This window comes from Camelus dromedarius, chromosome 18 (assembly GCF_036321535.1).
Source record: "Camelus dromedarius isolate mCamDro1 chromosome 18, mCamDro1.pat, whole genome shotgun sequence".
In the NCBI taxonomy this organism is placed as follows: Eukaryota; Metazoa; Chordata; class Mammalia; order Artiodactyla; family Camelidae; genus Camelus; species Camelus dromedarius.
Window position 1 is genome coordinate 46,147,439 of NC_087453.1, and position 14,882 is coordinate 46,162,320.

At 57.8% G+C, this 14,882-nt stretch overlaps 1 protein-coding gene across 1 annotated transcript; it reads left to right on the forward strand.

Moving 5' to 3' along the window:
- Nucleotides 1-2,847: 2,847 nt before the first annotated feature.
- On the forward strand, nucleotides 2,848-11,437 carry PAX1 (paired box 1). Its single transcript, XM_064496851.1, has 5 exons — nucleotides 2,848-3,121; nucleotides 3,542-4,171; nucleotides 5,646-5,788; nucleotides 6,282-6,504; nucleotides 11,346-11,437. The coding sequence occupies exons 1-5, from the start codon at nucleotides 2,848-2,850 to the stop codon at nucleotides 11,435-11,437; spliced, it is 1,362 nt and encodes a 453-aa protein (XP_064352921.1).
- Nucleotides 11,438-14,882: the final 3,445 nt, after the last annotated feature.

Below are 14,882 nucleotides of genomic sequence, written 5' to 3' on the forward strand. Positions count from 1 at the left end.
CCCTCCGGGCTTCCGGCCCCAGCAGGACGTGCCGTCTCCCGGCCTCGGCGGGCGCCCTCAGCTCGCCGGTCCGCGTCCCCGGGAGCCGCTTCTTCACTTTGTTCCACGCTGCGCCCAAGGCGCCCAAATCAACGGAGCCGAACTCAGCCCAGCATAGACGTGGAGCCCGCGAGCTTTCTACCTGTGCGCGCTCAGCGCCGACCACATCGCCGCCTCCTGCCATCCAGAGACCAAACGGCGCCCCGGCGAGGTGGAAGAGGCTTCTCCTTTCCGTCTGCAAGCCCACCTTTGGGCCACCTCGCCCCCAGCCCAGGCTGCCGCGCGGGCGCCGGTGGAGCCGTGCCGCGGGCCGACAGGGGGCGACAAACTGTAAGCTTTCCCGCGGCGGGCTGGGAGCCGGCGGCAGCGCGCGCCCTGCGGTCCCGCGGCGGGCAGCCGGCTGCTGGGGGTGGGGGCATGGGGGCGCGGGATGGGAAGTGAGGTCCGGCGGGCTGTGACAGCCCAGAGAGCCCCCGGGCGCCATCCTCCTGGCGTCTCCTCCAGCTCCGGAAGGTCTTCGCCAAGGGGAGTGGGAGATGCCGTCTTGGGCCGCACTTCCTTGCGCCTCCTTGCCTGAGCCCTGGGGTTTCCTGGCACGGGCGGGGGTGATGCTCCCTTGACAGGGCGGCTGGGGGGAACCAGCTCTCACCGCGGCACCCCAGCTTTATTTGCTCTTTCCTGAGCATGCCTACAGCGGGAGGAAGTAGCTTTCGCTGCTTCACCTTACCGTGAGGGTGCACCAGGTTGTAGGTGCTGCGTTTCCCGGGTGTAGGAATAAATCTTTGTGGTCTCAGGCAATTCAGGCAACGAAGTTCTAGATCAGGAGCTAACAGTTCCCAAACTACCTGGAGATAACTGAGAGAGTGGGGGCGCATCCCACTCCCCACGGCCTTGGCGCGCCCAGGTCCATTGCATGCTCAGTGCTCTGCCTCTCACCTTTGCAGAGCCCCTGGCCGGGTTTCCCTGCCTTAATCCAAGTGACCGTTTCCCCCTTGGAAATCCGACACTAACTAATCTTCCAAATAGCACCCCCCCTCCCGCCCATCTCACCGCTGGCCAGTGTACTGACTGTCGTCTACCTCCCCGAGGCACCTGGAGCCCGAGGCTGCACTGCTTTCCGGGCTGCGGGATGGGAGAGTCCTCACCTCTTTTGAACCTGTATTTTCTTTTTCCAAGGGTAGTTCTTGGAATTATCTACCAGGGCCCAGGAACTCCTTCCTGAGAGCCAGGGCGGATATTCAGCCCCTCCTAACTGACACATTGGGGCAGGTGAATTAGGAGCCAGCGACACTTTCTGGTCCCGCAGCGGAGGGGAAGGAGTCTGGTCATCGCTGCTCCTGGGCTGCGCGGATCCGGTCCATCTGCTGGCAGCGGCATCTTTTGCAGGAGCTGTGCGCAGTTTTCTGCCGGGTCCCAAGCGCTGGACTCTTGCAGGGATAGGGGTGGGGGCTCTTCCCTCCTCCTAAGAAGAACTGGGGGCATGTGGGAGTCCCGGGAACCGGGGCTTTTCCTAGGCTCCATCCGAGGCCCCCCTTCCTGCCTCTATACTTTCCGTCCAATGCCCTTGGTGCTTACTGGCCCCAAGTTCAGAATTCCCAGGTCCCCTCGGCCTTCTCCTATCAGTTCAGCACAAACCCAGGACCTTTCTCCCTCCACCTGCTGTCCCCTGGACTCACCACAAGGCTCCCTCTGGGACTGCTGCAGCCTGGGACATCCACAGCTCGGCAGTGACGCAGGATAGAAATAGAGAAAACAGTTGACAGTTAAGGCCAAAGAGTTCAGGGCTGCATGAACCCCGCTTAAATGAAGGGAGAGGACCATCCAGTCGTCAACAAAGACGCCCTGGAAGCTGTGGGTGCTGGGTGAAAGGTGAGGCCAGGCTGCCGGGTGCGAGGGATGCGGGCTTCCGGCTTGGGAGAAAGGAATCCTCCTTTAGGCCTAGAGCGGGAGCCATAGCCTGTGACCTCTGGCCGGCCACCAAGACACCCTGGGGCCCCTGTTCTGGGAGCAGCAGGTCAGAATCCCTTTCCGACTTGCTTCCCGTGTGGACCTGTTCTCAGGGAGACAGAATCTAGAATGTGTCCCTCTCACAGCCCTGAAATCACATTACTACCCCAGGGAGTGTGTGTCTTAAACACTGAAGATTTTCTAAAAGCGAGATTGGGGTGTCAGCCAGAAATGGCACACGCAGGAGTCACTGCACCTCAAGTGCCTTGGGCCTTCCTCACCGGGAGCTCTGCAGTGCGCTGGGCTCTCACAGCGACACATGCACTCCCGGAGCTGAGCCCCTGGCGCTGCTCTTCCGAGCCCCCCGTCCAGGGAGAGGGGCGTAGAGGTAGCCCCCACACTGACTACATTGCCATGATCAACTGTAATCCTCTGACGTCTTAGTAGTAATGACGATGGAGATTAGTAATAAACCTAAAACCAAAACTAGTACTAGTACTAATGAATGCTCATCAGTTTAAAATGACTAGCACATCATTCTCAAAGCCGGAGGGGCAAGGGGCTTCGAGGGGAGCGGAGCAAGTGGGAGCCCAGCTGGGGTGAGGACGTGTGTGTTTGTGTGTGTGTGTGTGTGTGTGTGTGTGTTTAGGGGGTGGGTTCCAAGGGAAAGCCGAGGGGGGAGGAAGGGAGGAGGGGGGAGGGTTTCAGGGCGGGGAGGGGGGCGCCGGGGTGCAGTGACGGGAACCAATGAGCTGCCAACTCGCGCGTCTCCGGCGTGACTGCCGACATTGACGTGGAGGACACGTCAAATTGATCCCCGCACTCCGCAGCCTCCCGGTCAGACGAATTTCTCCTAATCGGATGAAGTTCACCCTAGGCCTGGGGTCGCGGGCGTGGAGAGTGTCCTGGGAGCGGGCGGCGGCGGCGGCGGCGGGCCCGGGGGCGGGCGGCGGCGCGCTCGGCAGCGGCGCACGGCGCTCTCCCAGCCCGCGGCCCGGCCGCCGCGGCTCTCGGCTCGCGCGCGCCCTCCCTCTATGCCTCTCCCGCGGCGGCGGCGCCCGAGTTCTCCCGGACCGCGCCGGGCCCAGCCCCGGCCGCCTCGGCGCCAGGCAGCTGGCCGGCCCGCGCGCCATGGGTAAGGGGCGGGCGGCAAGCAAGGCGCGGGCGGGCGGACGAGGCGGGTGGAGTCCCGGCGCCTCCCTTCCCGCGAGGCTGCTGGAAGACCAGGTCCCGGGTCCCCGACCAGCCGCGCTCTCTGCTCGCCCACGGTCCGGGGTGGGGGGGAGGTTCGGCGTGTCGCGGGAAGGGATGTCCCAAGCAGACGCGTCAGAAGTCGCGGAAGGGCACGGAGGGCCGAAGCGCGCGGCGCCCCCTCTGCGGTCCCTGCGCCCCTGCCGACTCCCGGGGCCGGACTCGGTCAGTTTGCTCTGATGCTCAGGACCCGCCGGTCACCTTTGGAGGCGCCCTGGTGCGGCCCCCGTCCCCGCGCGGCCACCCTCGGCTAACCTGCCCGTGTTCTCTCCTCTCCGCTCACTCTCGTTCGGCGCGTCCGCAGAGCAGACGTACGGCGAGGTGAACCAGCTGGGCGGCGTGTTCGTCAACGGCCGCCCCCTGCCCAACGCCATCCGCCTGCGCATCGTGGAGCTGGCACAGCTGGGCATCCGACCCTGTGACATCAGCCGGCAGCTTCGCGTGTCCCACGGCTGCGTGAGCAAGATCCTGGCGCGCTACAACGAGACGGGCTCCATTCTGCCCGGGGCCATCGGGGGCAGCAAACCCCGCGTCACTACCCCCAACGTGGTCAAGCACATCCGGGACTACAAGCAGGGCGACCCCGGCATCTTTGCCTGGGAAATCCGCGACCGGCTGCTGGCCGACGGCGTCTGCGACAAGTACAACGTGCCCTCCGTGAGCTCCATCAGCCGCATCCTGCGCAACAAGATCGGCAGCCTGGCGCAGCCCGGGCCCTACGAGGCAAGCAAGCAGCCGCCGCCGCAGCCCGCGCTGCCCTACAACCACATCTACCAGTACCCCTACCCCAGCCCCGTATCCCCCACGGCTGCCAAGATGGGCAGCCACCACGGGGTCCCGGGCACGGCCGGCCACGTCAGCATCCCCCGTTCCTGGCCCTCGGCTCACTCGGTCAGCAACATCCTGGGCATCCGGACGTTCATGGAGCAAACAGGTCAGTCGTGCCTGCCTCTCTGGCCTTCCCGGAAGGGGTAGAGCCGAGGCGGGAGGGGATGAGGGGTCGCTCTGGCCGTCTTCCTCCAGTCGGCTTGGCTCAGGGGAGGGCTCCGGGCTGGCAGGGGAGGCTGAGGGTCCCGGGCCTTCTGTGGGAGTCCTCGGACATCTTGAACTTTTTATGACAAATATGGAAAATATTTCCCAAATGGAAGAGCAATCGCCGACCACAAATTCAGAGGCCTGAAATTGCGCTTTTTCATTCTTGCAAAAAGTATGCAAACCCCTATCGCCAGATCTAAGCCAAACAAACCGCAAAGTCAATTCTGCGACCCTTTCTTGAGGTCGAGATCTTTCGGGATCCCTCCCCCAAAGGGCTCTGTCCCTTCCAGGCCCAAAGGCTCTTTGAGTAAAAGGCGACCAGGCTGGCTGGCTGGCTGCTCTGGTAGAGTGGCCTGGATCTCCAGCAGGCGGGGCAGCCTTGTGGATCCTGGAGCTGAGATCTAGGGTGGCAGGCACCCGAAGCTGCAACCATCCTCAGGGTAGAAGCTCCTATGGATTTGCCCTTGGCCTGCAATTAGAACTCTCAGCAAGCCGGCAGGCACCCCTCTGGGTGTGGAGGAAGAAGGTGGGAGAGGGGGGAAATTTTGGGCAGCCTCAGTGCTGGGCTTGGGAGCAAACTGCAGGGGCTGGACTGAGTCCCGAGTCTTTGCACACTGTTCCCGTGGCCCCAGCCGGCCAGAGGATGGTGAGTCCTTCAGTGAGCTGACTCAGCAGGAAAGTAAGAGGCAAAATTCACCGTAGCCCGAGAGAGAGGAGGAGCAGCAAGAAAGAAACTGACGGCTTAGCTCCAGCGGCAGCGGGGGCGCCTGCGGGCTGCACACTCACTTTGCTTCTCCTCAAGGCTCAAACCCAGCCTGGGCGGCAGGCTCCGGCCAGAGCTTCGCACAGAGTGGCCCGGGGGCAGCAGGCTGGGAGGTGACCTCGCCGGGCCTGAGCCCACATCTGGAGCTTTCTCTCAGTGCCCTGAGCACACACGTGCGGGAGGAGCAGGCATGGGCCTGGGGTGCTCGGGCGGCTGGGTTGCCGCCTCTTTGGGGAGGCCTGGGGTGGCTCCAGAAACAGTGCTGAGTAGAAATGGCTTCCAGCCCTCCAGACTCTTACTGAGACGTTGAGAAGCCCATATGATTCTCCTGAGCCTGCTGTGGATTGTAATTTTTGGGGCGCTGCCTCTGAACAGTGGAAAGGCCCTGGCTGCCGGAGACCTCCTGTTTTCGCGGGAAGCGGGTCAAGGGCTGGGAGGGGCGCGGAGTGGGCCCAGCCGACCTGCCCCTGCCACTTAGGGAGCGAAAGCGAAACCCGGGGCGGCCGCTCCGACGCCCCCGGCCGCAGCCGCTCAGGTGTTCAGAGGCGCCCGGGCCTCGCGTGCGCTGCGCCGATCCGGACGCTCCCGCTAATCGGCCCGCGTCCCGCAGGGGCCCTGGCGGGGAGCGAGGGCGCCGCCTACCCCCCGAAGATGGAGGACTGGGCTGGCGTGAACCGCTCGGCCTTCCCCGCCGGCCCGGCCGTGAACGGGCTCGAGAAGCCGGCCTTGGAGGCGGACATTAAATACACTCAGGTAACGAGGGCGGGGACGCGGGCGTCCTCAGTCCGGGGAGCGGAACGGTCGGAGCGGGTAGGGAGAAAGAGGAGAGAGAGCCCCTCCGCCTCGGGGCAGGCGAGCTGGGCAGAGCTGGGGTCGGCGGCCCGGCCGCCCGCGGAGTCTCTCTCTCCTTTCTGGGGTGCGCTGGCTTTCCAAGGGGTCGGACTTGCCGTTCGCCAAGACACCTCTGCTAAAAAATAACCTGGGACCCGTTAACACAAAACTTCGAGGCTCCCTTGCTCTAAATCTTGGGGGGTGAAGTCCATGATCCCCTGCATGTTGTATTAGTATTTCTAAGAGTTTTGAGTGGAAATTACTTGGCTGAGTCCTTGCTGGGACAACAGAGGCCAGGCTTCCCGTGGGGGTGATTAGGCGGCCAGCGGGGGAAGTGCGACCCCCGCCCCCGCAGTCGCCTGCGCTGGAGAAGACGGCGGGGCTGCCCGCAGCTGCTCTGTTGCTCTCCCCGCAGTCGGCCTCGGGCCTCTCCGCAGTGGGCGGCTTCCTCCCGGCCTGCGCCTACCCGGCTTCCAACCAGCACGGCGTGTACAGCTCGCCGGCCGGCAGCTACCTCGCCCCGGGCCCGCCCTGGCCACCGGCGCAGGGCCCCCCGCTGGCGCCCCCCGGGGCCGGCGTCACCGTGCACGGCGGGGAGCTCGCCGCAGCCATGACCTTCAAGCATCCCAGCCGAGAAGGTGAGGGGCGCGGGCGGCAGGGGTTCAGATGAATGCCAGAGGATTAGGAAGGGTGCAAAGGAGAGAGACAGACAGACAGGCAGACAGAGGCTGGAGTGTGTACCAGCATAGATTCTTCCTCTGGGTTACACTTGAAGCTGTAACGTCTTGGAGCAGATTAATTTCTAACAGGTGTATGCTGTGTCCCTAGAAAGGCAGGCAGAGGTTGAGAGAGGCCCCAGGACCGACTCCCAACTTGGGTGGAGAAAGAGACCCCTCTCTGGGTCTCATGTTTCTGTGCATAGAAGGGTCTAGAAGGCACCCTCCAGGATCACTTCCTGTGGCCTGTGGAGTTGCACTCTCCGTGGAGAACCCGCTGTGGCACCTGAACCCCGCAGCAGGGGCGCCTCTCATGCACTGCCCATCTGTTTCTTCCACCTCCAAATCCATCCATCCTTCCTTCCTTCCTTCCTTCCTTCCTTCCTTCCTTCCTTCCTTCCTTCCTTCCTTCCTTCCTTCCTTCCTTCCTTCCTTCCTCCCTCCCTCCCTTCCTCTTTCTTTTGTTTTTTATGCCAGGCCCTGTTCTCCCCTGCATTCATCTTCTTAAACACATCCTCTGGGAAAGGAGAGAGCATTTCAATCCTGTGTCTCTAAGTCTAGACTCTTCTGAGCTCGGGGCAGCGGCTGGGGTCCTTCTTTGTGTGGGAAGTGTGGCTGGGAGCTCTGCTGCCTCCTCCTCCCTGCATCTACTCTCGGATAAGCCACCTAACAGATCCGAGGAATTTCACTGACAGCCAACAGTGTGAGAGGCAACTTCTCACACTGACCTTTGGGTTCTGGTTTTTCCTATGACTTGGGAAAAGCGCACCTGCCTTAGAGTCCACATTTTCCTCACTGGTGAGAGGAGTGGCTAGATCTGCCAATTTTGAACCTGCCTGCACTGAGGTTCTGAGCACTAGAAAGTTGCAAATTAACTACCCTACAGTGGGGGAGTCAGCCCAGGGACCCAGCCTCTTTCGCTGCAGAGGCTGGGCACAGCCTGGGGCAGCGTAGGGCACGGGGGCGTCCTGGATTACCAAAAGATCTTTACTAGCGGATCGACCTCACGCCGGCCAATGCAGAAGTAGGGGCAGGCGGCGGTGGGTGGACAGGGGGGCAGGAGGAGCTTCTTCTTTGGTGATGCCCAGGCAAAAAGCTTTATTTATAAATTTTCACAGTTTCATGGAGCCATAATAGTATGATTTATGGAGGGGGGATTAAGATGCTTTCATTAACAGTCAAATGGAGAAACAATTTATTTTCACTGTTTCCAGAGAACAAACATTCTGGGATATCAGTTTACGAATGTTTGAGAATTAGAACTCCTTGAAGCTTTAAACTTACTTTAAGTGTAGTAGGGAAATACCATGTGTTTATTTGCAGGAAAATCCAAGTAAAGGAAATTTTAAAAGTTGAGAATCAGAGCTCCTTTGAACTTTCCCTTTCAGGACAGATAAGGGGTCTGGGAGGGGGGAGTGTTTTGCTCAGAGCTTCATCCTTGCCCTCCTTGGCCTCTACTTGTTTTCTTGACACCTGCGGTTGTCTGTTGAATTAGAAATGGAAATGGAATTTACCAAATTACACTTACTATACTAAAATTGTTTAACTAAGCAGATTCATTTGATTTAGCAAAGTGTAGCCACAAACTTAAATGATTTTTCCACTGGGCTGATCCCTAAGCGAGGGAAGACTTGAAAGAAAGGACTCGCTGTCTTCAGAGCGAGAAGGTTCTTTCCTAGCAGAGCTACTGGGCCCGGGGCATGTTAGATACAAATTATCAAATGTAGGTAACAGTCCAGAGGTAAACATGCAGTTCTGAGCTCTAAGCTAACTCTAGTTAATTAGGGGGAGAGGGGGCTCATTCGTGGTTGATTTTCTTTAGAAGAGCCTTTCCTTTCAGAAATACAGAGCCACTGAATGACAATGGCATTCCTGCCCCTTTGACCATTATTTTTACTTCCTATTATGAAATACCCCACCTATTTCCAAAATCCGCAGCAATAATTAGCTACATTTGTTGTTAAATTAATAACCTAATTTCCCGATCCTGACAGTTCTTTAAAGATCCAGGTAAAGGACCATCAAATAAATCAGGGCCATCGTTAAAAATGATTTCTCCAGCTGGCATACAAGCGTTTGTGTTTGGACAGGAAGATATAAATAATGAGAATTACATACCTACTTGGGTTATGGATTTTTAATCTTCTTCTCATTGGCAGAAAAACTGACTTCAAAGATCACCTCCGCTGTCCCAAGTGGTCTGTGAAAAATTACAAAGTAAAGTAATATGAATCACTGGCTTTAATTTTCTAATCTTTGCTTAAGAAACTATCTTCAGAGAAACCTATCCCATAAGACAACTTAATATCATTAATTGTGCACTTCGTAAGACTAGTAGGAGTAACATTTATTGAATTTCTCCAATAAGAATTTTTTTTTTTACTGAAAGCAATTTAATATTATGAATGCTCCATAAACGACAAATATTTCTGATCATCTAGCCATAAATGCACAATATACATATAACGTATATTTATGTGTATGTTTGTACATATACTTCAGTGTCTTCTAAATCAGGTTCAGATCAACATCAACTGTTATCCTAAGAGAAGCTTACTCAAATGTCACTTTATACTTTATGCATTACAAGTGTTAACTTTATCTTGGTGAAGGATAGTGAGTCTGGGTTCCCTATTATTTGGGCAAAAGAGTATGATTTACATTTCCCATCGGTGAAAGGAAACTTTAATTCTTGAGAAGTGAATGGGACAGTTCCATTTCATCTAAATGGAAGGTGCTCATATTCTAGGAATCGGACACCCATCCAGCGCAGGGCCGTCGCCCTCGCCCACCCCTCCCAGACAGTGGACAGACCCCACCGGACACCCCCGCAAGACAAGTGGTGCTTACAGTGTGTTTTCAGAAGCCTTCCAAAGCTCCCAGCTCTAAAATCCCTCCGAGCCGGGTCTGGGAAAGACTAAAGATTTAGAAATCAAACGGATAAGATGTTGCATATGCTCAAGGAAACATGTTTTTTATGTTTGTTAGATAACTGGCAGGTCGGTCCAGTCATCTCTGCTCCAGGTTAGTTCTTGCAGGATCCTAGAAGCCAGCTTTGCCAGGAGCTCTCGGGCACAGGCGTCGGCCTGAGAACCTGCGGCCGCCAATCTCGGTCTCATTTGACGCAGTCCTGGGAGACCCCTTTCTAGACCCCTGCTGACACCTCTTCCCCTACGCCCCACGGTCCCAGTGGCCCTGGAATCGCAGTTCCAGTATATACATGTATATTTTTAAAAGCTTGCCCTCATTTCTGCCCATAAGAGTGAATGAGGCTGTGGCAGTCCTAACCCTGGCCCAAGCCTGCAAGGCCCCCAGGAGGTCCCCACGTGCGCAGACCTGGGTCCAGCAGGTGGGGAAGGAGAGGGGCGTCCTATGGGGAGGGACTGGCGGGGCAGAGCTAACAATGCAGCAGCCGGACGGCCCCTGTAGAGTGGAGTGGAATCTGCCTCTGGCCTCCTGGGTGTTTATTTTTCACAAAATTCATTTTGTCGCTTGTCTCTCAGGCAACTGGCCTTTGGTTGAGACAGCTCCTCCCCAGCTCTTTTCTAAGCAGGCCCTCACCTCCAAGTGCGTGGACCGGGTGGAATGAAAAGGTCTGAAAACTTCATTGACTGAGCGGCCACAACTGTGTTTAGGAAAGAGAGCCGGGCGAGCGAGGGGGCTGTCCTGGAAAGGTCTTCAGCCCCTTCGCCATCTCTGGGAAACCAGATGTGCGCGCCCGTCCCTGGCGCAGAGGTGTTGGCCCCGCTCGGCCGTGCGCCCGAGGCCCGGGCCAGGGCAGCTGCGGGAGGAAACCACGGGGAACTGCCCCTCGCCCCACACTGAGGCGCTCCGAGCGCCCCCCTTTAGAGGAGGCGTTGGGGAGAAAAGAAAGTTGAAAATAGGCGCTTTTAGATATAAACAAGCTTGTACCGCCTGGTGCAGAAGCCGAAGCGGCTGAGCACTGGGAAAGGAAACACAGAGTTTGCCCAATCATGGCTTCACTTTTCTGGCTTCCAGTAGCAAAACTTGGGCCCCTTCCCAAACCTTATAGAGCAACGCACAGAATGCCGCCTGATCCGGCAAGACCACTGGCACTAAATCGGGAGGCCCACCGCCCCAGGACGTGCTGTGCCCACAGCGGTGAGCGCATTTGGATCCCCGGGCCGCGGGGGTAGAAGGGGGTCTGCCGCCCACTTAATGGGCATCTGCCGCTCCCCCCACCCCGTCCCTGGCCCTCCCCGAGGGGCGTTTTGGTGACCCATTTCCCCAGGCCCTTCGGAAGCCCTTCACTGCTTTGGGAAAGGCGATCTGAGCGGCTGGCAGCCCCTCGGGCCGGTGCGCTGGCTGGGGTCTGGGGTGAGTCGGGGTTCGGGAGACGGGGTGCGCAGATTTCGGCATCCAGCTCCCTCCCGGAGATGTCTGGGATCTGAGCATCACCCGGCCCAGGGTCGCCCGGCTCTGCAGCGCTTCGCTGCGCCTGGCGCCTCCTTTACTGGACGGCGAGGGGCCAAGAGCATTGCGGGGGTGGTGTGGGGGCGGGGGTCCGCGGTGCGGAGAGTCTGCGGGACGGCCCTGCAAGGAGGGCCGCGGCGGAGGCTGGGCGGGTGAGTGGCGCCCGCAGGCCGGGGAAGGGTGGGCGCCCACGGGCGCGCGGGGCGCCGGGGAACGCGGCTCCTCCTTCCCGCCCCGAGTGTGGGAGCAGCCCGCGCTGTCGCGGCCCCGGGCCTGCCCCTCGGCGCCGCGCCCGGCAGTGACCCGCTGCCCTGTGCTTCCTCCCGCAGTGGCCGACCGGAAGCCGCCCAGCCCCGGCAGCAAGGCCCCCGACGGCCTCGGGAGCTTACACGGACTGCCCATCCCGGCCTCGACCTCCTAGGGCCGCGCGTCGCTGAGCCCGAGCCCGAGGGCGGCGGCGGCGGGGCGGCGGGCGCGGCGGGGCGCAGACCCGGAGGACCCGCCGCCGAGGTGCCCGAGCCGTCAGCCCGGCCTCGCCCAGCCCGGCGCCGAGCCGCTGCGCATCCTCTGTCGGCCGGGGTTTCGGCTTCTCTGAACTTTGGTTTCAGACTGTTGCATCCTCGTCGCGACCTTTGCTCCGACGCGGCCTCGCCCTGCAGGCCGCCAGCATCTCTTCCTTCTCCCTGGGCAGTTTCGCATCGCCCCTCCCTCGGTTTCCTTTCCCCTCTCTCCCTCTTTCCCGCTCCCCCTCCGCTTCCTTTCTTCCTCCCCGCCCGCCCTCCTTCCTACCCATCCTTTCCTTCCCCACCTTCGCCCTCTGCATTTTCCCCTCCTCTGTCTCTGCTCCTTCCCTCCCTCCGTCTCCCTGTCTACGTGGGCTCCCGCTCCTGTGGTCCAACTCCGTCCACCCCCTTGTCTCCCTCGGCCTTTACAGTCAGGATTCTGCCTGTCTTCTTTCCTTCTGCCACCTGTCCCCACCCCCTTCCGGAGAGCCCCAGACCCATCCCGCCCTCCTCTCTGAAGCCTCCACCCTTCTAGGCTCCCCAGGCTAACAGAGGGGGCTCCAACCTGGGGCATGGACAGTGAAGCCTCAGCTTCCCCCCATATTTTTATAATAATGAACCTGAACAAAACCTGGATGAACTGCCCCCCTCCCCGGATGATGTCTGGAAATATCCTCGTCTGCATGGTTTCTCAGTGCCCAGTGGTTGGGTTTCTCTTTGGTCCCCCTGAGATGATGTTAGACTGGGGCAGGAGTGGGGGGCACGGGGGCCACTGGTATTTTCTGTAGTTAGAAAGTCATGCGTGCCTGGAGGTGCCCCCTCTCACCCTCCACACCCAACAGGAGGGAATCTGGCATATGGTAGATGCATCAGCACTGGTTTTGGTATTCAGGGGTCAGCACATTTGTTAATTTAAACCACAAACTGCTTCCGGGTACAAAGGTGCAATCTGGCTTCTGGTTTGCAAGGGGATGGGGGTTGAAAAAACCCAGAAAGTGTCTTCCAGAGCATCACACAGGCTCTGTTACCTGCTTCCAAGTTCAGGCGCACTGGTGGCAGGACCCTGGACATAAAACTGCAATTTCTGTAGTCATAGAAATGCCACTGGTGAGAGCCTTACAGCACCTGTTAAACGTGGCTGCCTTTGAATAAAGGAGAGCATCGAAAGTGCGCTTCGTGAGGGTGGGCGAGTCTGTCTAGCCTGGACGGCTGTGTTGGTGTCTCCCACCCCCTGGAGCCCCGCATTTCCAGCAGGAACACTGGTTAGAGGGGTTGCTTTACTGGTTTACTCATTAGCACTGGCAGCAGCAGCTGGGCAGGAGGTGGTGGGGGCCGTGAGATGGGAGGGCCACTTTCAGGGACCCGGCCCTGGAAACTCCAGGTCAGCCCTGGGGAACTGAGACAAGGAGACAACGTGGAAACCATCCCAAAGTGAAGTCATTTCTTAGAGGGAAAAAATGGGCAGGGGGCAGCAAGGAACAGTGGACGACTTTCTCAGAACCTTTTTAACAATCTGAAAGCTAAAGAAAATGATCACAGGCTACCGGGCGGCCCAGGGGTTCCTCACTGCAAAGGCGTCTCTGGCTAATGGTTTTGTTTTTCCGCCCTGCGTTTGGCTTTCTGAAACTGACAGAAGAGAGTTCTGAATGGATGGTTTTGCTTGTGAGTGGGGCTGCCTGCTCGGACGCGTGGAGGACACCTGTGGGGAAATTGTTTGCATTACTTCTCACGGCAGTAGTTCCTGCTGAAGGTAGTCAACAAAACTAAAAAAGAATGTCTACTTTTCTCATACAGCAACTTTTCTCTCCGAGTCTTCAAAGTCTCTTGCCTATAAAAAAATTCCATTTTATAGACAGGAATATCAAGGCCTAGAGCTTTGGTTTATTTCTCTGGACCACATACAGCAGGCTGTGGATCACAGGGCTTGGACATGGAATCTGTGTGACACCATCTTAACAGAAAGCAGGACCGGGGCTTGGACTTCGAGCCTGGGGCCCTCAGCCTGTGGCACTGGCCTTTCCTGCAGGGAGGCTGCTCAGAAGGATATTAGCACTAAAGTGTGAAAAAGAAGCAAGTTCTCAAGTCCTCCTCCTCTCAGCCTGTCTTAGCTGAGTTCATCTACACCACGGGATTCTCACGCATCCATCTTCGGCACCCAGAGGACTGGCTGGCTTGCACCAGGAAGAAGGCGCCTCGCCTTTGCAGAAGAAGTGAGAAGACTGTCTCTGGTTGCTGCCATCCTTTTTCCTCTGCGGTTCGCTCCCCACCCTGCCTCTGGGCTGGCCAGGATCGGGGTGAGAAGCGCTGGAAAGCGCAGCCCAGAAAGGATGCAGGTGCCTAGGCTGTAAATGCCCCTGCAAAGGGAGGGAGGCGCTTTCCAGAGCTGTCCTCTGCAGTTCACCACACAGTGCGGCTGGAGGAGGGTCTTCCAGGGTTCACTGGGCCCCAGAGGAGCATTCACGGGGCCAGCTTGCTTTGTCATGCCCTGGGGGATGTGCAGGGCTCTCCTTCCTCCCTTGAGGCTGCGGGCCCTGGAATGTCCCAGCAAGCGCAGGGGGAGCCCCGGCTCCCCTGGGTGAGGCAGAGGCCTGTGACCTTGCCGAGCCTTGGTGTCCTGTCTGTGAAACAGCCCCTCCCGTGCGTGGCCCTGTGGTGGCTGGTGGTGCTGCACATCTCTGGAGATGATGATTTTTTTGCCATTAACCAGGGACAGGGGAGCCATTTTTAGGGTTGATGGAAGGACCCAGAATTGAAACACTTTTCAAAAGATCCCATTAAATATTGCATTGTTGATCTCCATGCATAGGGCTTGGTGTGTGTGCCGGGGACTCACCATGTTGGGTGGAATAATTTAAGTCATTTCCCAGAGACAGTTTGCACTAGCTCCTGCCTTATTATTTTTTAATTTAAAAATAAGGTTTTTTTTTTAAATATAGAGAAGTCCCCACAATAAAATAAACAAAAATTGACACAGAGTCACTCAAATAACCCTTTGATTTGTCGACAGAATTAAAGTTATATATATATATATATATATATATATACATATATATATATGCACATATATACATATCACTTGAAAATTCTAGCAGCACAGAAACATTGAAATGCAAAGTGAAAGTTCCTTCCCATCTTCATCTCTGAACTTACAGGTGAACATTGGTCCAGTCTTTTAGGATCCCTTCCAGGAAAAAAGAATTGCGGACAGTGGAACTCTGGAGTCTGTGCTGTCTAAGGGTGCGCTCCAGAGTCTTGCTGGGCTCGCACGAGCGGGGTCTGCGATCTGAGCTTTGCATCCACTGTATTCACTTTATCCTCTCGAATGGATACATAGCAACAAGGGTTTACTAGAAACAGAGTATT

Excerpts from the sequence above, each read along its gene's own strand:
- PAX1 (XM_064496851.1), top strand. The coding sequence starts at position 2,848 with ATGAAGTTCACCCTAGGCCTGGGGTCGCGGGCGTGGAGAGTGTCCTGG. Across the intron at positions 4,172-5,645 it reads GACGTTCATGGAGCAAACAG|GGGCCCTGGCGGGGAGCGAG; the intron begins GTCAGTCGTGCC and ends CGCGTCCCGCAG. Across the intron at positions 5,789-6,281 it reads CGGACATTAAATACACTCAG|TCGGCCTCGGGCCTCTCCGC; the intron begins GTAACGAGGGCG and ends CTCTCCCCGCAG.